Consider the following 23,086-nt stretch of genomic DNA (forward strand, 5'->3'; position numbering starts at 1 on the left):
TTGAGAAAAGGAGAGGGAGGCAGAGCTGACGGCAGAGGACATGATTTGTCAACTCAGCCTTGGAAAGTGTTGGCGATGCCAAGGGGGAGCACACCAGGACCTTGGAGTCATGCTCACAGCTAGGCCTTACAGTCCTTGGGGAGAAGGGAGCCGGACCGCAGGCGAGCGGGGCTGACAGGCCAGTGGGGGCTATCCTGCTACATTCTGGAGTTGTCGTGGGCAGAGTCTGGGTATTATCGAGGGGGGTTGGGACAACACAGGGATATGTGGGGATTTGCCCCTCTGCTTCAGATGAGCTAAACGTGTAAAAAGAAAAATAAGTTACCTAAAGTTCTTTCTGTCTTAAATTCCCAGTATTTAAAAGTTTATAGTGTGTCAACGATGTTGAATGGCAAAATATCCCTTTTAAAATAAGCTATCTTTATTGTTTTATTTTACCCCGTGTAAAAGTATTTGTAAAAATATATATTTTATGCTTTTATATAATTGTGTGAGTAGATTTATAAAACAAATTGTTAACATGACTTCAGAGGAGTGGGGTTGGAGGAGACCAGGGGGATCGTCAGCTTGTTCTGTACACCTCTTTATTGTAGGGCTTGTACAACAAGCCTATAACTATTGTTAACTCCATAAAATGCATCTTAAATTTTATAAGAGCTTTCAAAGTTCGCTCACAAACTCAGGCCCCAGTTCTCTTTTTCTTGTAAATCTCAAGTTCCTCAAATATGAATTCTCCTGCCATGAGAAATTAGAAACATAGACCCAAAGTCTGGGCAAAGATTGTGATAGTCAGATCAGCATAGATAGGGCAAAGTTTCCAGCCAGGAGAACACTCAGGAGAATTGAATGGAAGGCCAAATTATCAGGCTAAAAATATTATCAAACGAAATTCGAAATGAGGAGAATCAGCATGAAGAGTTAAGTAAGCTATGTGTTTGTGTGCGCTTGAAAGAGAGAGAAATTTAGATCCCTCTGTTTGATGCATTCTAGACCCACCCAGAGCAGCCTCCAGAGTCTGCCCAGGGAGTATGCCCGAGAATTCTGGTGCCTGAATTTTGACTTGAGATATTGTAATTTATAATAAGAAATTGGTCTTTGTCCCATTCCTGGCACAGAGCTCTTAAAACCCTTGGAATTTCCCAAGTGAAATGAGTGATAAAGGAGTGTCTTTTGTTATTCATAACAAGCCCCTTTCAACCACACCAGAGTTCAAGTTAATGAGGTGACTTTGGGAGAAAAGTCCCTTAAGGATGGGGGGGCTAGTTGCCAGGGGAACCAACCAGGTGATTATAAGGTTGGACCTCCAGGGAGGGGAGAGGGGATGGAGGCTGAGTTAATCACTAATGGCCAGTGAATGGCCATTACTAATGAAGCCTCCATAAAAAACTCTAACTGAAGGTGTTTGGAAAGATTCTGGATTGCTGAACACATGGAGGTGCTGGGAGGTGACAGACCTGGGGAGGGCATGGAAGCTCTGCAGCCTTCTCCTACACCCTGCCCTGTGCATCTCTTCTGTCTGGCCGTTCCTGAGTTGTATCCTTTTCTAATAAACTGGTAATCCAGTAAGTAAACTGTTTTCTGAGTTCTGTGAGCCATTTTAACAAAGTGTTGAACCTGAGGAGGGGTTGTGGGAACCTCCAGTTTACAGCCAGTCAGTCAGAAGTGCAGGTGACAACCTGGACTTGCAATTGGCATCTGACATGGGGGACAGTCTTGTGGGACTGAGCACTTAACCTGTGGGATCTGACACCATCTCCTGGTTGTGACAGAACTGAATTAAGTTGTGGAACACCCAGTTGGTGTCCAAAGAGAACTGGAGAATTGATTGGTGTGGGGGAAATGCCCACACACTTGGTGGTGAGAAGTATTCTGAGCAGAGTAGAGTATGAAAAAGAGGGTTTTTTTCTTTCACTTAATTTCTCCTCTATCTGTAGGCATGTATTAATAATAACAAAAATAGTAGTAATAATGGCTATTAAATATTGAAATGGCATTTACTGTGTTCTGAGCATTCCTCATGTAAGGACTCAGTCTCACAAGAATCTTTTGAAGTAGGCACCGTTATGACCTACAGTTTATAAATAAAGAATCCAAGATGTAGAAAGTTTAAGTAACTTCCCCAAGCTCCCAAGTGGTGGAGTTAGAAATCATCTGACTCCAGATCCTAAAAGTTAAACCTTTGCTCTCACTGGCCTCCCCACCCAGGAGGGTTTCTTTGAGAGGCTAAAATCAAAACCCTACCTCATATTGGTCATATCCTTTGTCAGACTCATATTTATATTTATATTGTATCATTTGTGAATGTCTTTTCTGTTTGGACAGATTATGGTGGTTTGAGGTGAGGAGCCATTTTTCCCTATTTATTTTGTATTCTTATATTACCCAGATACACTTGATAAGTGGTTTGGAATGAATGAACCAAACTGTTTGCCTGATCCACTATGCACCTCTTGAAGTGTGTAAGGAAAGACAGCCAGAAACCCTTGCACTGCCAGATCTAGAAGCTCTCCTAATATCAGAACCAACTTCCTTTCTTTGATCTTTAGAGCTGGACATGGTGTTTGCAAAATTTAATCCATTTACTCCCAAATGTGGAACCAAAGAGCTAGAATTATAACAATTGAAGTTGCCAGTATTATCATGTCTAGTTGTGTTTGCTTTATCTTTGTATATTTTATTTTCTGAATTTCTGACCAATACAAGGCAATGTTTTGGCATATTAGATTCTGAGTTCCGTCAGTGAATTCATAATAGCAAAAATATTTTATCATTTAAAAAATCCATATAAAGCCAGAAGTTGGGACGTCCCTGGCTTTGGCATGCTTCCCAGGCCTCTAGTGTTTCAAGTCACCACCAAAGAACCTACAAAGGAAGGCCAAGCTCCCCATCTTTTTTCCCAAAGTTCACTTATTGTGCACCCTATAGACAACATTACCTGAACTTGAGATGAGCAAAGAACAGTTCACATAGAAAAGGAGGAAAAAGGCGGATGGGGACCATAACAAAATGGTACACTTTCCTACCTGTGTGCTTATTTACATAATTGTGTTTTTATAACATTTCCTGTACTTTTCTGTAAGCTGTAGCTGCCCTAATTATAGATTTTCAAGAGAACACTTCATTGTACCCCAAATTATATAGTACTTTTAAAAGGTACCTTCTTACTGGTTTACCAGATACCTTATAAACTTGTAATTACATAAAACAATTCAGGATACAGAATAGAAACAGCCTGTACTGTTAACAGATGTTGGTATTGTTACATAATTGAGTACAAGGCTTTCAAAGATCTATAATATTTTTCTTGTGTAAAAAAGAAAGAAATGACTCATTATAGTCATAATGTGTCACGGAGACTCCCGATCAAACAGAAGGCACACTTTCTATTTTGTGAGCTCTCTACAGTACATTGTCAATGGCCTTGCCTCTGTGAATGGGAAAGTGCTACTTATTCCAGCAAATTACCTTTGTGGCACCTGTCCCTGCTTGTTAGACAGCTTGTGGGCACCTGGGTGAAGCAGAGGCTGGGCCCCTTTATCGTGGCACACCTGCACGTGGTGTCCCCACAGCGCCCAGCTCCGGGGAGCTCGCCCCGTGAACAGACCCGCACCTTCAGGAACCCGCTGAGGACTGTTCTTGGCGCTCTCTTTCCTGCGGACTGGGGGTGGGGCTGGCTCCCTGGACAGCAGCTTTTCTTCTGTTCCATCATTTTTGGGTCTGTGTTTAAGACACAAGTGATTCAAACTACAGGAAAGGTAACTTCAGTGGAACACAGCTGAGGAAATAAATCCTGTTACTAAGTGCTGAGTTTAATGTTTCATTTCAACTTAATTTTCAGCACTATTGTTGAAAAAGAAAAGTTGTTTATCTTAGGATATTAGGTTAGATGTTTGTATTATTGACATCTCCATGGTTTCCTCTCCAGAGGAAAATGTCTTTTGAGAACAAGCCAGAGACACATATAACTTACCAGCCCACTCATTCCTTCAAAGATTTTCATATTAGCCTTAAGGTGGGTCTTCTTTTTCTCTAAGGAAACTTTCCCTTTTTTAACAAGGATTTTGAAAGATGAGTTACTGAAGTGGGCTTCATGTGTTATTGTGGTTTTGTTTTGTTGGAATTTTCTTCCCACCTCTCTTTTTGTGATTCTTCCCTCAAAAACTGTCCTTAATGAAATCATTGCTACCATGGAGGCTCCTTGTGGCACACTGATTGGTCCAGCAAAAGACTGAAGTTCAAGAACCAACTTGGCAGTGAAAGAATAAAACCTTGAGTATAGATTGATTCATAAATGTAAGTGGACGAGTGTTGAAAGCGACGCATTATGTCACTGCAACATATTGACATTATCAATTATATGTCATTAAACAGCTAAGCTAACTGAATGGTTTACTTTGTGTTTAACTGCCTTTTTCAATTAAAGGGAGCGAATGCTGAGGAACTGAGACACAACCTCAGAAACCATATATTTTCTCCTGTTAACACCAGCATCGCGTGAGGGTGTGTTGGCTGTTGCTGTGGGCTGTACTGTTCTAGTTTAAATGGTTTAAACAAGTAATTAATGACTGGGAGCAGGCCATTACACTGTTTCCAGATCTTTCCTTCACTGCACTTCCATTTGTGTCACCTAGCTGCACACTTGGGAAGTCTTATTTCACAGTAGTTCACACTATTTTGCTGACATTTGTTTCCATATCCAGGGCCCTTGATGTTTCTTCATAGCTTCTTTTGTTTTAAGTATTCTTTAGCAAGATGACCCAAACCTTAAACTGTTGAATGTGCTATTGCAATACAGCTCTTCTGTTGCCTCCAACAAAGAACTTCTAGGCTTTTTTCAGGTTTCATGGTGATAACTTGAACCAGACCTTCTAGTTTCTTGGGACATTGTTTTATTGTCTTGCAAGTCAATATGGTATTCGTATTTCACAAAGCTGAACTATACATAGTATTTCTCAAATGTGCACTTGCAATAAATGGATGTATTAACTGTTACTCTGAAGTTGAGAATTTGGACTGTTCAGTGACCCACTGTATTGGTTCTCTGTGTAAAATTTTGTTATAACAGTGCTAATTACCAAGCAACTGAATCTGTGAAAGGGCGCACAGCAGTAATTTGCACCTTACTGTTGATTTGCTATTAAAAAAATTATGAACACATACACGGGGTGCATGCACTTGATTTATGAACTTCCAACGAGCACGTTTATCTGTGGATCTTTAACAGTGCGACTTTTTGAGGAGAGCATTTGGTTTCTATGTTTTGCTTCTGAGATGTTCATTTTACCCTAATAAGAGCTGTTAAGTGCTGAACAGGACATTTTAAAAGGGAAGAGTAGCAGTTTGTAGTAAGACTGAAGCTTTTAAATTACTACGTGCTTTTGTTTATTATTTTTGCTAGTTTTAGAAAAAACAAGAAAAAAGATCTGCTTTCTAGTTCCTTCCTATCGATGTGAAATCATGAACTGGAATAGTCAGATTTTAGTGTTTTGGTGCTGGTGTTGAAATCATTGTTTCAACGGCAGATGGAAATGATTCTGTTCTGTTGGATTCACATCCTGAATAAATGCTCCCACATAATTGGAGTCTATAACGACCTAAACCGGCAGAGTTTCAGTTTGTGTTCTGTCTGCTTTGGTCTATGAGAACAACTTCGAGTCTTGGGAAAGAACTGATTTTGCCGGTGGCTGGGTGGGACACGTCCCTGCAGGTAGTCTGCAAGCGTTACTTACTAACCCAGGGGCCGGAAGCCCAGATGGGGAGTTCTGACTGTTTGAAAACTACGCAGTCCATGTTTTTATAAGTGTATATTCAGATTAATTCCACATACCTCTTATTTGGATTTCTTGTAGCCAGGAACTTTTAAAAGCTTTTGTGTTTTTAAAAAGGAATGTGAAAAATTAAATTTTCTTTCCCTAGTACAAGAGTTTTTCTGTACTTTTAAGAAATCCTGCTCCTGGGCAGAAAGGGAAGGTCTCAAAGGAACCTCATCTCCATACGGTTTTACTCGATAATCCTTTATCCACCATCTTCTGCTCTCATTCCTTTGCTTTCTTGCCTGTGGCTACATTTCTATCTCTGCATCAATTAGCACAGTGATTTATACAACAAGCAAGCAGTTTAGAGGTAATGGTACACAATTAACATCTCATTCCACCATAAAGGGTATGCTAAATACCCCAGTCATTGCTTTCTCTGCCTGGAATTGAAGTAAGTGTTTGTCCTAATTCATATGCTATCTGATGTGAAGTGGGCCTGCTTTGTGCTGCACTACACCATTAATCTAATTACAGATAGCTGCAAATGAAGCGCTGTCTGAGCTGGGAGACTGAAGAAAATAGCCTTTTGTCATTTAGCATGACTCTGTGAAGCAAGATCACACTTTACAGGGCAATACTGCAAAATGGAAATCTCAATAATATTGCTGCCTGTTGCATCTTGTCTAATTACAACAGCATTGTAAACACAACTGGGCTCTGATAGAAATAGAGCTGTAGAGATGCTGTCGTGTGGGTTGTCGGAGAAAGTCCTCCGAGTGCTGTTGGATTAAATGATGCATCCTGATTGACAGCTACCTTGAGACTGTGCCGATGGAGTTGTCACAGCATTATGCTAACAGGCTGCTCCAGTGACTGCAGCTGTACGAGGCGCTTCAACTGCTGTCTGTTCATTTCACCTTCTTGGCCTGGTTGTACCTCCAAGAGAAGGACAGCCACAGGCTTCAGTTCTGTACGTTTTCAGGAGTATTTCTCGCAGCTTTTGTAGGTTTGGGTTTGTTGGGCCTGAGGGCTAAAGCAGAGGGGAATGTGTTTTGCATGGCTTTGAGCCCTTGTTATTTTTTTCCTCAAGTGTTAATTGTATATCCCACGGAGAATTTGGGGAAGGAAAACAAGGTTGAATTACAATTCTAATTCCACCTAAGTGTTTTAACTTACATTTAGTGTTTTTCTCCACTTTTCTGATACACTGATGTTTTTAAAGATGCATCATTTTTGCAGCTAGTCATTTCTGTCACTTGAAAAACATTGATGATTTTTCTCCAGCTCACAGTTAGGAAAGTAGACTTTTAGGGGACTATTTGAGTGTTAGCTCTCACTGCCACATTGTGGAAATGAAGACACAGCTCAATGTTGGAGACCCTTCGGGCCAGAAACTATAAGACTTTGAATAAGAAGAGATCTTTGTATTTGAAGACACGTATATGCCACCTTACTTAGTGAGGGTGGATGTACAGTCAATGGCCAGTGCTTCAGAGTGTTACGATAATTGATGTAAAATAATTGACAGTAAAGGGTCATCATTTAAGGTTCATCGTTTACCCTTGACTCGATGTTGACCGAGATGGCCTACCGTCAACATGAAAATCTGTGAGTGGTTCATCAGCTGTACCTATTCTTGCTGTTACCAGAAGAGTGATGCAGAAATGGGAACCAGAGCTGAGCCTGCTGCAAGAGGAACAATGCTAGAGGCTGTGAAATCACAACTGAAAATGTATGTAAAGCAGACTGGAAGTGCTCATCTTGCAAGAAGCCCACAGACCTCTAAGTCATACAGACATGTGAGCACATGGAATGAGTGAAATTGCTGGTCAATCTAGAGGCCTTAGAAAGCACATGGATTTAAACTGCATAAGGACATGCATGTACTGAACTAATACAGAACCAGCGAGATGGTGTTTTGTGTGACCATCTGGGAGGAGTGCATCCATAGTGGGGCTGCTGTACCATCTCTGGGGCACGAGCTGTGTTTGTGCAGGATGCTTTTGTTAACCAAGTCTGCTTAAGCAAGTCCCAGGCCGTGACCAGCTCCCACCTTCCCGCCAACAACCACAGCACTCTGCTCCCACCTTTCCCCCTTTTATCAGGTTGCACCTTAAGGGCTATATGTTAATTTCTAAAACACTTCCATTGTGTTCCTTTTTTTTTTTTTTTAAGATTTTATTATTTCCTTTTTCTCCCCAAAGCCCCCCGATACATAGTTGTATATTCTTCGTTGTGGGTTCTTCTAGTTGTGGCATGTGGGACGCTGCCTCAGCGTGGTCTGACGAGCAGTGCCATGTCCGCGCCCAGGATTCGAACCAACGAAACACTGGGCTGCCTGCAGCAGAGCGCGCGAACTTAACCACTCGGCCACGGGGCCAGCCCCACCATTGTGTTCCTTTTAATCGTCCATCTTTTGTAGTTTTCTCCCTGATCCTATGATTCCTTTTTCTTTCTTTCTTTTGAAATTTTAGGGAGAAATTTTCTTGTTAGACATGGTTTTACATTGTAGACACGATAAAATTAATTTGCTTAGAGAGCTGGGCTAGGGTCATTTTACCATAATTAGGTCATTAGCTAACACCTCGTGTCCTCCCATTATTGTCGTGTATGGGTTGAGGAGCCAGGCCACCCTGGAGAGCACCTGCTCTGACTTACACGGTTAGCTGTGTTTTTCCAGGACTTATTTAACGGTGGTTTGGAGAGCACCTCCCAAACCCAGCAGAGTGAGGTTCCATCTACTGACAACCCACAACCTGGAGCTGCTTCACTTCAAGTACTCAACTTCAGGCCCCACCAAGCAGCTTCTAATCCCTCATGTAGGAGTTTCTCATGGCCTTGCAGGGTGAGCACCTTCTGGCTTCTTGTCGGATCGTGCTTCTCCTGTCAATTCACCTTTAAAATCTTGGACTCTCACCCCCAGAACACATCAAGTTTGTGGTTTATCTACTTGAAGACAATAACTTAAAATCCAAACTCTCCAGGGAAGTTTTACAGGACCCATTAGGAATATTTAAATGCCTACCATAAAACCCAGCTCTGCACGCGTCATAGGACATTTTTCTGAAGTCTCTCAACTGGTTGGCTGCTCCGCCCATGCCCCCTAAGAATTCAGAGAAACCAATAAATAGCAGTTTTGATCATAAGCTTTGAAAGCCCTAATGTACATTCTTAAATGACTTCTTTTCTGGGGCATCAAAAGGCTTTTACGGTTCTCACCAGGCAATTCATTCTGATGGGCCCATATGCTGCATTCCGCTTAGATCCATCCTGGCACACGCCCCGTGTACCGCCACACGGGTGAGCCAAGAGGTTGTTTTGAGAAGGTGTGTTTGTGTGGGCACGCTGAAGGGGTCAAGACAACATCAAAGGTAATCTTAAAAAGAGAACCTTCTTGCTACCTCCCCTTTTTATATTCAGAAAGGTCATTTCTAAGCCAACTATTTGCAACAAGGCCTCTCCTGAGAGGCGTTTCCCCGTTGTTATTTTTCACTTGTGATTACAATAAGTCGCTTATCCCCCAAACAGATTTAAGAACAATAAACAAATACAAAAGGAAGAGGAACATCTCATCAATAACAAAGACTGCATCTAAAGGCCTTGAGTTTTGTGACTCTTTTAAATCTCTTTCCAAGCAAAGCAGGAGTCCCACAGAGAAAGGAATCCAAAAGATAGGAAAATTATAAAAATAGGGAAAGGATCTAGTTTTAGCCAGGATCTTGTAATTTCTGGGGAGAAATGGAGCTCGGTACAATCTTGGCACTTTATTTATATTGAGGCTTGTTTGTGATATAGCTAAAATAGTTCTTAAGGGTATCCACTGTGGTGAAATGTGATAAATCCTATTATCCTCAGTGTAGAAACATACTTTCCCTGAATTTAGAGTTCACATTTTGGAGTCAAACTGTGTGAAAAAAGAAGAAAAAATAGATCTGTATATGCTACACTGAAAATAAGACAACTGGGCCCAGTGCTGATCAGGCACATGGAAGGAGCAGCTCAGGGTGATGCCAGCTAGAAAAGTAACTTTTTGGTTGACTGATGATTCTGGTGATGTTGGATTTTCTTTTCCAAGGCCGACAGAGCAGATACTAAAACTGTGCAATTTGGCACAATTATATTCTTTCCTCTCCTTCCATCCCCCCCCCATGGATTTAATGAAGGACTTTGAGGTACAATTCATCATTGATAAATAGTCCCTCTGCCCAGAATGTTTATTAGACTGACAGCAGAATGCACTCTTCTTGCTTTTTTCCCTTGCCACTTATGACTCAGATGAATTTTAATAGGAGCAAAAAGCTTTTATTTGCACTGTAATTTCGCTTAAGGATCATATCCTTCAGAAACTGGCAGACACTTATATATCTTGATTGCAAAACACGCTCAGGAGTAAAGAAACATGCAAAAGATGTTATTATTCAACCTGTCACAGTGTCGCAAATCTGCTTGGAGCTTAGGCCATCAAAGCTCTTCTTTGGGGCCTCCCCCGACCCTTTTAAAGTATAGAGCACACTTAGAGATTTCTGCCAACCCTGTATCGAATCAAAGGGCGAATTCTATTTGCTTTTGCATCCCTGCCATCATGATGCCCACAGGAGGCTTTGAGTTACAGCAGCTTTTTTCCAACAAAATGGAGGTTCCGTGATGCTGCATCTTACCCAAGGGAAACGCAATCTGGGAGGAATCCAGAAATCTTCCCGACTTCACTGAGTAGCACTTCCCCAAACCATTTTGTTTTGTTTGTTGGGACAGACCAAATTGTGGCTCATACATTTATTCATAGAGATCTAGGATTTTTCCTGCCTGGCAGGAATTCTCTTTATTAGAAATGTTCTATTTGACTGAACTACCTTTAACGCGAGAGCCATCTACAAAAGCTGCCATTGAAATAGTTGGCTGTGCATATAATTTTCTTTCAATGGTTTTGAAATCTTGATATCATTATCTCTCATTATATTTCATCTTTTTATCTACCCTAACCGTCTTGTAATGCTGGAAGACTACGTAATTCTGTGCCTAAAAAGAAAAGACACCTTTTTCAATTTTGCATGTAACATTTCATATCACTGGGAAAAAACTGAATTTTAAATATTATTTTGCCCAAAGTGAACACTGAAACCCTTTGTTTTAATTTATTGATAATGGTATAGCCGCTCTCCTAAGGGGAGCAGGAGGTTTGAGATGGCGATCTGCTGCCATCTACTGGTGAGTATTGGCAGTCACCCCCTTTCTCCCATCGGCTCACTCAGCCCGCTGGGTTTGTGTTAATTGGGATACGTTTATAAGCAGTGAAGGGAATACAAGGAAAATTCTCACTGTTTTCTTTATAAAGTTTTGAGATGTTTTTCTGAATGGTACAGGATAATTATTATTTGTCCCTAGTTACTGGAATAGTTCTTATTTCAAGAAATTTCTTAACTATCTAGCTCACAACAATATGCCAAAAACTAATAATTAATTTTGTTTTCGTGTACAATAATTAAAAACCATTTGACTTCGAAGATGTTATAATTTAAATTTAAACGCTTAGAACTGCTTTTGAATGAACGCTACATTTGAGGAAAAGTTCATCATTTAAACTCATTTATATTTTTTTCCCTTAAGTACAAGGTGCATATCTTAACCAAACTCGCCGCAGAATTGAACAAATTTATGCTGGAAAAAGTGGCTGAGGACACAAGCAGTACTCTGCGTTCCCCGATGCCTGGCGTGGTGGTGGCCGTCTCTGTCAAGCCCGGGGACATGGTAAGGACTGGGCCTGTCTCTGGGACAGGGATGGGTACAGCACAGTCACGCTCATGCGGGTCTTTCTTGAGTCATACTACCTCCCCCCGCCCCCCACCAAAACAGCAGAATAGCTTTTGTGCATTCTTTGTCCAACTGTTTCACATCTGAATTAGGTTAGTAACAATATCGCTGAGCGCCTCCCTCCCAAACCATCTGGGGCCGGAACAGAAATAGGCCAGATTCATTCTGTTATTTGGCAAATTTAGTGTTTCAGAAAGTATTTCATTTAAAATTCGTATTTACTCTCCAGCTCTCTGTGTTGTAAGCATCCCTGAAGAACTCATGCCAAGAAATAACCCTGTGATGGGGAACTTTTTGCATGATTTCTGGAAAACGGGAATGGAACTAAGGAAAGTTAATTCTGTAATCCGTGTAGTGCCAGAGCACTTCTGTAACTTGATAAATAAAATTTGGGATCACAGTTTGAAGTTTTTCCTCTTGACCTTGTGACATTAAGGCACAAATCAAAGCTACATTAGTGTTTCCTCACAAGCTAAGTCTCGAGACAACGTGCTCTGGACGAATTGGCAGGATGCACGCATTGTCGTAGAGCGTTGATAGAAATGTCTATTGATAAGCAGCGAACGTAAAAAGAAAACAAAGATGCAACCAGAAGGTTTCTAGGGGGCACTTAAGTACTTGCATTTTTATTTATGTGTCCAGAAATAACGGCCAAACATGATAGTCTTTCATTGGTGATTCCATTTTGATCTCAGTTAAGATGCAGTTTCTATCTTTTCTTGTAAAGATTACATTAAAACTGCGCTGTATGTCTTTATTAACATAAGTAAAATAGTGTTGAGAAAAGCTCCTATAGTTGGCATTGGCTTCTAGAAAAGTATTCACAGTAAATGAATATTAAGAAAAAATGATCAGTTTTAGTTGTTTAAATGATTAGCCCTGAAATTGATATGAAGCTGGAAAACTGACTTAACAATTGCTTTACTCGATGAGAGGGAAATGGAACTACCAGCTTTTCCAGAAAAGCATGAAAGAGGCTAGGTGGCCATGACTTGTTCCGTGTACTTTGAAAGCGTTGGCCTCCTGGAATAAGCACTCGTTACGATCGTCTCTAACCCACGTGTGTCAAGGATCCAGGCGAGGTGATACGTTACAGTGCAGATACGTGTTGAATACAGTGGAGACGTTTGCCCTGTCTCTCTTCATCCCATAGGATCAGGGTCCTAAGAGGATAGCCCTTGGCCTTGGCATTAAGAATGCCTACACTGACACACTGCCTTCTCAGAGCAGTCAGTGGAATCTTCTAGTGACTAGAAGTGCAGGTTGGCAAACAGTATGAGGGGGTTATTTTGTTTTTTTCATTTTCCTTCTTAAGCTCTTTCTGGAATCCACATAGGCTATATACTGCCATCCTGAGCTTGTTAGTCCTAATTGTGTGGCTTGAATTATAAAATCACATTTGCACTTAAAAAAAATAAGTGTTTAACTGAAATCCTTATTTTTCCAACACCTGAGTCAGAACCTGAGGGCGGGGCGGCTCAGGGTGCTTCTCTCTCCTCTGTTTGCGCCAGCTCCCTGGCTGCGGCTGCTCTCCGGGCGGAGAACAGGGAGCCAGCAGCCTTCTTGTTTCCAACAACTGCAGCTTCTCCAGATACCAGAAGAGTTTAGCCTTTACTCTTTCCATTTCCTGGTTAATAACTTAATGTGGGAAACAAGGCATTTAGTGAAATGGTTTTAGTCCTTGGTTCCCTGGGGTAGCTCAAATATTGAAAACCAGCACCAGTAATTAAATGTGGGTATTCAAGAACGGCTTAATTTTCTATGTACTCCTTTAAAGTCAGAGTCCAGGGGTGGGGTGGGTGCGCCCTGGTGAGCTGGCTCCTCATCTGTGTCCTTCACCTCCCTCGTCAGCGGTCTTTGCACGCGTGTGCCCAGGCTGGTCGGGGAGAGCACACGCTTCCTATTACTCTCTCCAGTGTCCAGCGCCACTTGGGTCCTGGCAGAACGTCCTTTCATATTCTGTGCCCTTGCGTTTTGATAAACAGTGTGTTCTCCTGAGTTACTGTTTGTGAAAAATGTCCCAGTTCGCTAATACCTAGACCAAATGCAGGCTGGGCTGTTCAAGCACCAGCTCTTACAGCAGCTTCTGCAGTTAAATCTGCCTCCTGTCATTAAAACACAAGGAACCTTCTCTGGACCAAAGGCACCGCACTTCCTTGAGGCCACTGTAAGGAAATAATACTTGCAACTTTTCAGTTTTACGGTTTTAAATTATTTTAACACTGCAGGGCATGTTGTGTTGTTCTTACTAACAATAGGTGGGCCAAGGTTCTGCTTTTTGCAGTAGAAAGATAATGGGATCAAGCATCTCTGTATTTTTAAGGAAAACAAGAACCTAAAAAACAGCTAAGAGCCAACAAGTATTCTACATTTCTTTGAAATGTCATTTTTTATGGTTTAGATTCCAGTTATCTATAATTTTTATATTTAGCTTACATAAAATTTGGCACGTCTTAGAAAGGTGGGCCTGGCCATTATGTGTTCCACAGAAGTGTCGCATGAATTGTAAATAACAGCTCTGTTTGTGAAGTAAACAGTGTCAACAGAGTTAGGGAACCTCAGCACAGGAGGGTTTGGGGCGGCTGTGTGGGGATAAAGGCGCAGGAGGGCCTGGCGTGCACAGGCTTTCCCGCCCGCAGTCCCGAAGCTGGGCTGTCCTCTAAGCCCTTTTTCCAGGTTCCCACAGCAAAAGTTCCTAATACTTTTTCAGTGTCCGTTATATAGTATTTAACTTTAACTGTGGCAGTAAAATCATTCTTCAGTGAGCGTATAATAGCCTCTTGGAGCCTGTGGGGAGGAGATTCTGGTGGAATGCATACAGGCAACAAACCAGTAAGAAACGGGGCAGGAGTGGATCGCGAGAGGCAAGAATCACAAACTTGGCTCAGAAAACAACCGACAGAATGACTTCTACGTGCCTTCCCTATAGGCCTTTTTTAATCTGAAAATATTTCTATGATGACTGATTTTCTTTTCAGTTTGGAAAAAAACTATTTGTACATTTAACACTATCATAAGCTGGACGGCACTTCTATAATCAAAGTTAGCATTTTTTATAACTTGTTTTAATTTTTTAAACTTCTTTGTGATATTCTTGAACAAAAATATTAAAAAATATATTCTTTCACAATAATGGCCGAATACATTTTTTCCACAGATTAGTGTCAGACCTACAGCTGCTGAATTTGTTGCACAGTTTTCATTTTGAATTTGAAGTATAAAATAAAGTCATTATGAGCACATTTGCTTTGTTGGCCTTTTGATATCAGAAACGAAACAAAAAATAAAAATGAGGGAACACAAGGGGATATTTTAATATTGCATTTAATTAAAATTCTTTCTAGATGTTGAGATTGTTTGGATTCTGCAGTCGTCTCAGATTTGTGTGAGAAATATTCATCTTATTTATATGTTAACAATTAAGTGAGGCGTGAACCAGAAGCAGGCTGTATACCCATTTATGTTTCTTCCATTTTTAATTATTACTGTTCCTTATTTGTGAGACCAGGTGAAATAATAGGTTGACGGTAGGTACCTGTTGCTGCTTTCTCTTGCCACTTAGCCCAAGATTAGTAAGAGAGACTCTGGAATATCCCTGTGGGTCCAGTTTCTAGTGGAACTGATCTTTAAGCAGGATAGTGACGTGTTTGGGTTGTTGTTCTTGTGAACAGTGTCTTAGGCAAAAAATGGTGTAGTATAAAGTGCACAAGAAACAAAATTTGTCATCATTACTAGGAGTACCACCCCGATTTTACCCTGATTTTTTCCCTCCTTGCAAGTGCTCCCTCGGGGGCGGGCTCCCAGGCAGGCAGATGACCGCCGATCACCAGACACAGGTGCCCTGTTTCAGAGCGTGATGCTCGCACCTCCCTTTGTCCCTAAAGCATCTGTAATTGAGCTTACAGCTGACCTTGGGGAATTCGCAGATAGACTTGGCAGACACCTTTGTTTTGTGTGTCTTAGAGAAAAAGGAGTGGAAACCTCCCTTGCCCTTGGCTGTTCCAGATGAGAAGGGTTGGGCTGGGCCCTCCTGAGATGTGTCCGTCTGGCCGTGACTTGTGCGCCTCCCACAGCCCAGGGTCAGTGACGGCGTCTCCCCCGGCAGAGGCCCTGGCCTGGCTGCGGGACAGATTCTCCAGTTTCCAGATACCTTGATTTGCAATCATGAAATGATTACAATAATTAAATTTACATATTTTATAGCAGTGGTTATTAAAGCAGTTTGACAGGATGCCAGTTTTTCACCCAAACCTCAGATTGTATTCCAAAACGTGTACAAATAGATTCATGCATTCATTATTTAACATTTTAAACTTTAAATTATGAAATATTACAAACATAAAGTTAGAGAGCCTGATACAACGAGCACTCATGTGCTCTCTGCTCGCCTTTAGCAGATCGGCTTCTTATTTTATTTCACAGTGAAACGTTGCTTATATAGTGACCGCACCCCGCGGCCTCTCCATTCAAACTCTTGTCCTGCCTTCTTCAGAGGCAACAGCTATCCTGAATTTGGCCTTTTTATCTCTTCCAGATAGCATTTATTTTTAAATGTTAGGGTTAATTTTTGTTGGAGGTAACAATTTGGGAATTTTTACAATTTAACAATGATAACTGTCAATATAAGAGAAAATATTTTCACAGATCCATCAATAAATTAAATATTGTAGGCAAGTCTCCTGCAAGTCTGGCATTTTATTTTATTTCTCAAGGAATGATCTACTTGGGGTTGGAGGGTATGTTATCTTTGTTTTAAACATTTTGAAGATGACAGTTCTCAACCTTACTAAGATTCAAAATATCTTTTCTCACCCTTTTGCTTAAAAAAAAAATCATCATTTCAGTGAATCCTTTAAAACGGCATATTTCACAAGGGTAGAGAATCCAGATTGATTTCTTGCAGATATTGTAAATGACGTCAGTCTTAACTAGTTCTCTCTGTAACTAGAGGCTTTGGCTCCAGTTTTGAACTAACTTAGAGGGCAGTAGGGAGTAATGTTTTTCTTCATTTTAAGGAATTTTAAGAAAAACTGGACTCATTTTATATTGGCCACAACCCTGTGCTCCTTCCCTGAGCCCCTCAGCTCCCTGCTTCCCGGCCCGCCGCCCGGTTCCGGGGAGGCAGCTGCAGGCAGGAGGGCGAGGGGGGCGCGCAGGGCAGACGTGCGGCCCGCAGGCCCCCAGAGCGGCGGCCACGGTGGAGCGTGCGCCCTCTCCCCGCGCGTGCCCTTCGCAGGGAGTCGGCTTGTGCACAGACCCATTAAAGAAGGCCTTAGAGTGCAGAGAAGGGCTTTGGCGGCATTTCTGTCGCCTGCCTTCTCTTTGTAATTGGATGATGGTTTGTTCCATCATTGCTTAAATACGGCACAATCTCCTGGGGTCTGTCTCCCTCCCTCTTTACGTGCAGATGTTGGGATGCGAATGCACATTTCTTCTTCCGCAAATAATCAGGGGATATTTACCACCCTATCTTACCAGCTCAGAAAGAGGAAGTTTTTATAATCAGATTCTAGCAGTGCCTTTTAACCAAATCTGAGATGTCCTTTTCTGGTGGCTGTTAACTGCATCTTTCTTCAGATATAAGGACCTTAAAATGCACCGCATTCAGGCACCTGTGTTCTAAGTAGAACAGCCTTTAAAAATGTAATTGAAGGATTTTCACTTGTGTGGAGTCGTCAGCGGGGTTGAGATTGATCCCAGCTTCCGGCCGCCCCGTGCAGAAGGGGACACTGCAGCGGGCCGGTCAGCCCTCCGAGCCTTCTGTCTAATTTGGCAGAAGAACACGGAATGTAGGACAACAAAAGAAGGCTCCATTTTCCATGAAAATTCTTCCTCCCACCCACCCCTCTTCCCCAAAAAAGGGACTTAATTTTTCAGCTGCACACAGTGATTTGGTGCTCACTCTTGCATTGAAACAGTTGCTGTCTGAACAGGCAGGAAACAGTTTTCTTTTAATTGCTGAAATCATTCGGAAGTGCTTCATGCCCCGCTTCTATACGGCAGATGCTGTGCATTAATTGGCCTGCGTAGAAGTGACCCAGGGTTCCTTGCAGCGGGCCCAATTTTAGGCAGAGGGTTTAAATAGCTTATTTATTATTTTGTATAATCTGGCGTACATTATGTGCTCCTGCACGTGTCGTATTTCATGGTCTGCAGTTTCTAATGTCATGTGGGTTTCAAAACCTGTGTTTCTCTGGTAATGTACTAGCAGCAGGTAAGCTCAAAATACCATCCATCAGGAGCTAATTTTTTATCCAGATACTCCAATGACTGATGAACCTGTCTTTTGTATGAATGTTTAGCACAGTAGAAAGCCATATGCCACTGGCACAGTTTCCTATGCATTCTTTACAGTTGCTAGAGAGCAGGCTTACAGGGGGAAAAACCCTCCATGCCATTTACATCCTCTTTCCTATATTTGAAGGATAACACCTTTAAAACAGCCCTAGTTTGGGACGACAAAAGAGGGTAGGGGCCATCTTAAAGGAAACCCGACTCCCATAATCATTTTCTTTATCAGAAATATGACTGCACTCTCTTAATAGGGGACCTTGTTTTGTTACTCCCCGTCTGTTCCAAACAGACCTTAGCCCATTAGAAGGGCCTCCCTTGTGTGGGAAGAGCACAGCTGTTACTGTAAATCTCATCCCGTCACTGTATCACCCCATTTTGTGGCTCTGAAGGATGAAATTGAGAAATGGAATACAGTGCAGTCATCCTTCACATCTCCAATTTTAGGCCTTTGCCATCATTTTCATGCTTTTATTCCAAATCAAATAACATTAGTGAGCTACACCACCTTCTGATGAATATCTGGTATTGGGCACAGCTTTCAAATCTGTACTTTTCGGGGCTTCCGTTCATGTTTGGGGGGGGGGTTCTTTTTTCCCCTTTCTCTTCTCCTTTTCCTACACTTTCTTTGAGCTTTCTTCTTGCATTTGCAATTTCAACGATACAAGTTGCCAAGCATGTCCCAGTCTTAGCATGTTTTCCGAGAGGGACACGTGCAGGAGAAGGCTCTGTGTCTTTCCATCTTTGGGGAAGGAGGGAAGTGAACTTGGTAGGATATTGGGGGCTTTAGTCAGAAATAAGAAGTGATTTAGATCATTAGCACCACAAAGCATCCTATAAGCTTGAAGATGAAAGTCTCAGGGGAAAGAGTCCTCTGGAAATAGATGGGACTTGATAGATTTCCATATCATTTATAACTTCCCGTAATTACACTTGGAAGACTTGCCAGTAAAACTGGAAAATTGGCAGCCTATATCCATTAGAGTCATTCTGCCGACCATGGCAAGCAGCTGGCTTTACTGGATTTTAGTTCCCATCACTCACAATTAATCATCAGCTGGAGATGTCTGACACTCTTCAGCACAGAGCGGTGCCGGGTGACATTCAGGCCTCCTGAACATGCTAAAATCTGCTGAGTGGCTGGGCCGAGTTTTCTCTCCAGCTTACTCATTCTGGGGCAAGGCAGGCTCCCTCTTAATGAGTGCGCTCTGATAATCGGATGCGAATGTGAACCTTGACCCCGTGTCAAAGGAGAGGACGCAATAAGCCGGATGAAAGATATAAGATTCAGGCCTCTAAACTTTACACCAATTAGACAGGGAGCGGAGAAGTACGTCAGGCTGACTAAGTTTATTGAAAAGACTTGCGAGGCTTGTGACCACGTTGTAAGCCCGATGTTGGAGACATCCTGTCACAATGGTTAAGTCTTTGTCAGATGATTCACAAAAGTGTTAGGGAAGTGTGCGCACCCAAGTCCTTCAGTAGCAGTGCCCCCACATGGGAGCTGTCTGACGGAAACTGCGAAGGACTAAGCACCCTGGCTACTCACTCAGTTAATGCCCCGGGAGCCGGAGGTGTGGCTGCTGCCTCCTCGCTCCCTCCGGAGCCCGGGAGGGCAGGGGAGCGGGCAGGACAGGGAGGCGCCCAGTGTGGGGTGAGAGGCCTGGGGGATGCTGTCTCGGTTTTGTTGGAACTAGAGCTCGTGCGGGCCCAGTCATTGGTGGAGCACCCATTATAGCCCTGTCTGTGCGCTCTGACTTACGGTTTGCACTATATTTGCTTTTCTGACTTAGATTTTTTTTTTATTGTATAGTAATTTTTTTAAAATTTTTTAATTAAGATTATGATAGATTACAACCTTGTGAGATTTCAGTTGTACATTATTGTTAGTAATGTTGTGGGTACACCACTTCACCCTGTGTGCCCTCCCCCCACCCCCTCTTTCCCCTGGTAACCACCAATCCGTTCTCCTTGTCTATATGTTAACTTCCACCTATAAGTGGAGTCATATAGAGTTCGTCTTTCTCTGTCTGGCTTATTTCGCTTAACATAATATCCTCAAGGTCCATCCATGTTGATGCGAATGGAACAATTTGGTCCTCTTTTATGGCTGAGTAGTATTCCATTGTGTATATATACCATATCTTCTTTATCCAGTTCTGACTTAGATTTTTGAGGGATGAAATAACTTGAATTTAGATCAAGTTCGTGTGCATGTACGTGTTTGCATGTGTGTATGTGGAGAGACAGCATGATTCTCCTGACCAAAATGTATCTGTTTTGTGGGATATCCAGGTGCAACCTCCAAGAGGCCTGTCTCTTTTAGGGACAAATGAGTGAAAACAGACTACAAACAGGTTGTCGTAAGTGAACAGAGAGAGAGATGAATCACTCGATTTCCATCGACAGCTAAATACTCTAAGTAGAGACCAGCAGACACAGGGGAGAGAAGAGGAAGCCGGAGCCCTTCCTTCCACGGCTCCGTCTTTGAACCAGACTCACAGCGTCAGAGAAGGGAGGGGCTAACTGTGGCACTTGCCCACCTCTCCTGAGTATCTCTGGGCTAAGTCAGAGGTTCTGTTTTTCTGATTAATGATTGAGGACCTGCCACTCGCAGTCACCTGTGGGTCACCTCTTTGCAAATCACCCACGCAACAAGCACACGGGGCCAGCCAGGAGAGATGGTCGGTGGGCAGCCGCAGCAGAGCCCCCATAAACTTGTTGACTGTCTCCCATGGCTCCCAGGCTCCGGCAGGCCCTGATCTAACCTCCAGTGTGGCCGGCTGGAGCCTGGTGTGGGACTGTGGCCCAGGCCCAGCCGTCCTTCTGCATGTTTCCTGTGGGTATCGTTGTCAGATCTGTGTCCCCTTGGCGTGGCCACTGGAAATCTCCTGGGTTCATCTCTTTTTCATATCTGCATTAACTGTCAATTCACTTACTTGAAGATCCCATAAAGCAGCAGTGAGGGGCGCTCTGTCTGGCCAGGGGAAGCTGGGCAGTGGCTGAGCAGCTGCAGAGGAGCAAGGTTGTACCCACCTAAGAGAAGTCTGTGGGCCAGGGATGGTGAGACGGGGGTTCTGAGCAGGCCCTGGGCTCTCAGATGCTAGCAGAGGAAGCCTGGCTGGGTGGAGAGTGCGAGGTGAACACACACGGGCCCCCACGACGGGCACTCCTCCACCTGTGAAGGAAGGAGCTACCAGAGCCCAGAGGCGGAGAGCCGGCAACGAATTTTTGGATAGAATTTCCACTGTTGAATTTCAGATTCATTTCTCAGAAAGCCACCCCAGCCCTGTGGCCAGAATGCCCAGCCCTTGGGTTGTGATGCTGGTTCATGAGGCTGGCTCTGGACCCTCAGCCTCTAAGAGCCGTGGTCTGGGTCCACCAGGGTTTTCCGTGTGGAGCTAAATGCACAGAGGTGCTGCTCCAGGGAACTCGCCTTTCTCCCATCTTGCCTGGTCCCTGCCTGCCTCTGAAAGGAGGAAAAGGGCTCTCAAATGACGACTTGCGGGGGTAGCTGTTCTGACACCCTGACTGGGCATCTGCATTGTCTTTGAGCTGCCCTCACTCCTGTCCCTCTGCGTTTTGGAGAACAGCCCTCCTGGTTAGCTCTTCCCTCCCCATGGAATGCAGATGCCAGGTGAAAATGAATCAGAAAGGGCAGCGAGCACAGAGCCACAAAGCCCGGCTCCCCAGCACAGTCTCTCTGCCGTGCCAGCACCGGAGCGTTGGCATCCCCTCTCTTCCTATATTTCTGTGCCAGGAAAAAGCAGCCCACCACCTGATCAGCGGAGGAGAGGAATGCATGGAGCTCAGGCAGCCCCGACTGCCAGCAAGACAGCTGGTGCCGTGCGGGGGGCCGCGGTGGGGGGGTGGACATCATCTGGGGATTTCAGGAAAGAACACTCTCCAGGCACTTCTGTGACACTGGACAAGCACAGCCGTGGGGTGCCAATGTCCAGAGCCCCACACCAGGATGCCCACCAGCACCCCAGCCAGCCGGTTGCCCTAAGAAATTCAACTCTCCCATTTCAAAGACTGGGAGGCCTCTTCTCACAAAGATAGGGAAAAACTGGGCCCAGCACCTTGATGCTTGCTGATCGAGGGCGGAGGCAAGAGCATAAGGAGAGCAGCTTTTAGTCACAGCTGACTTCTGGGTGGACCCCCAGGTTTAACCCCAGGGGGTGCACACCCAGCTCTGCCTGGATTTCCCTCCTCATGAAAGGAAGCTTGAGCGTGCCTGCAGGAGCCTCCGTCTCCTTGCAGGGGAGGGGCAAAGCGCTGGGAATCACCACCTGCACTTTCCAGGTGCCACACCGTCCTCAGGACTCGGCATGTCTTGCGTAGGTTGGGACGGTGGTCCCCATGGCCTGGATGCTCGGCTGTTCCCAGCTCTCCAGGCTATAGACAGAACTCCATGCTTAGAGAACAGCTTTACTGAGAGAAAATTCACCTACAATACCTTTCACCCGACAGTGTGCCCTTCAGTGGTTTGGGTCCATTCCCAGAGTTGTGCAGCCATCACCAGTCAATCTTAGAACATTTTCATCACCCCAAAAGAAGCCCTGTACCCAGCAATCACTGCCCTCTCTCCCCAGCCCCTGGGAACCACAAATCTTTCTGTCTATAGAGATTTGCCAATTCTGAACATTTCACGTGAGTGGGAAACATTCCATTTTTGCCACATCTCTGTGGCAAAGGCAGATTCAGATTCCCAGGGCAGGCCCCACAACCTGCACCCCCGATCCTCCAGTATCAGGGGTTTTTTCTGACCAGGACTTAACCACGACAGAGGGAATGTTCTTTCTCTGCTGTCCCTGAAAGATGAACTTGGAATATGAAGTATTAGAGGTCGTTGCTGCCGTTCGGATAGAATTTCAGAGCATCTGACACAGACTTTCTTAATGGCTTCACTCTTGAGCGTTGTTGTGAAGTTAGAATGCTTTTAAAACTTCTGTCCATTTTTTATTTGTTTCCCAGGTAGCAGAAGGTCAGGAAATTTGTGTGATTGAAGCCATGAAGATGCAGAACAGCATGACAGCTGGGAAAACTGGCAAGGTACGTCCCCAAGTTCCCGCCAGCACACACCGGCTCTGTGACAGGAAGCGGGACGTCCACCTTTGAGTCTTGGACAGTTAGGCCTGAAGAGAACCTCAGAGGTGCTCTCTTCCCCCCGACCCCTGCAGACAGGACAGTGAGGTGGGAGCTCCTCACTCCGCATGGGCGCGGCCCCG

General features: G+C 43.7%; 1 protein-coding gene across 8 annotated transcripts in view; it reads left to right on the forward strand.

The window, feature by feature from the left end:
• Window positions 1-23,086, forward strand: part of PCCA (propionyl-CoA carboxylase subunit alpha) — a 416,667-nt gene that overhangs the window by 390,536 nt on the left and 3,045 nt on the right. For 3 of the 8 annotated variants that reach the window (XM_023621784.2, XM_070240422.1, XM_070240423.1), the window contains 2 exons: window positions 11,361-11,501; window positions 22,833-22,910. In XM_023621784.2, the coding sequence (XP_023477552.1) occupies window positions 11,361-11,501; window positions 22,833-22,910 (219 nt within the window). Of the gene's footprint in view, window positions 1-1,398; window positions 1,534-4,193; window positions 4,294-7,405; window positions 7,556-9,019; window positions 9,128-11,360; window positions 11,502-22,832; window positions 22,911-23,086 lie in introns of all 8 variants that reach the window. The other 5 variants (XM_023621782.2, XM_070240420.1, XM_070240419.1 and 2 more) reach the window with 3 other exon arrangements.

This window comes from Equus caballus, chromosome 17 (assembly GCF_041296265.1).
Source record: "Equus caballus isolate H_3958 breed thoroughbred chromosome 17, TB-T2T, whole genome shotgun sequence".
NCBI classification, from domain to species: Eukaryota; Metazoa; Chordata; class Mammalia; order Perissodactyla; family Equidae; genus Equus; species Equus caballus.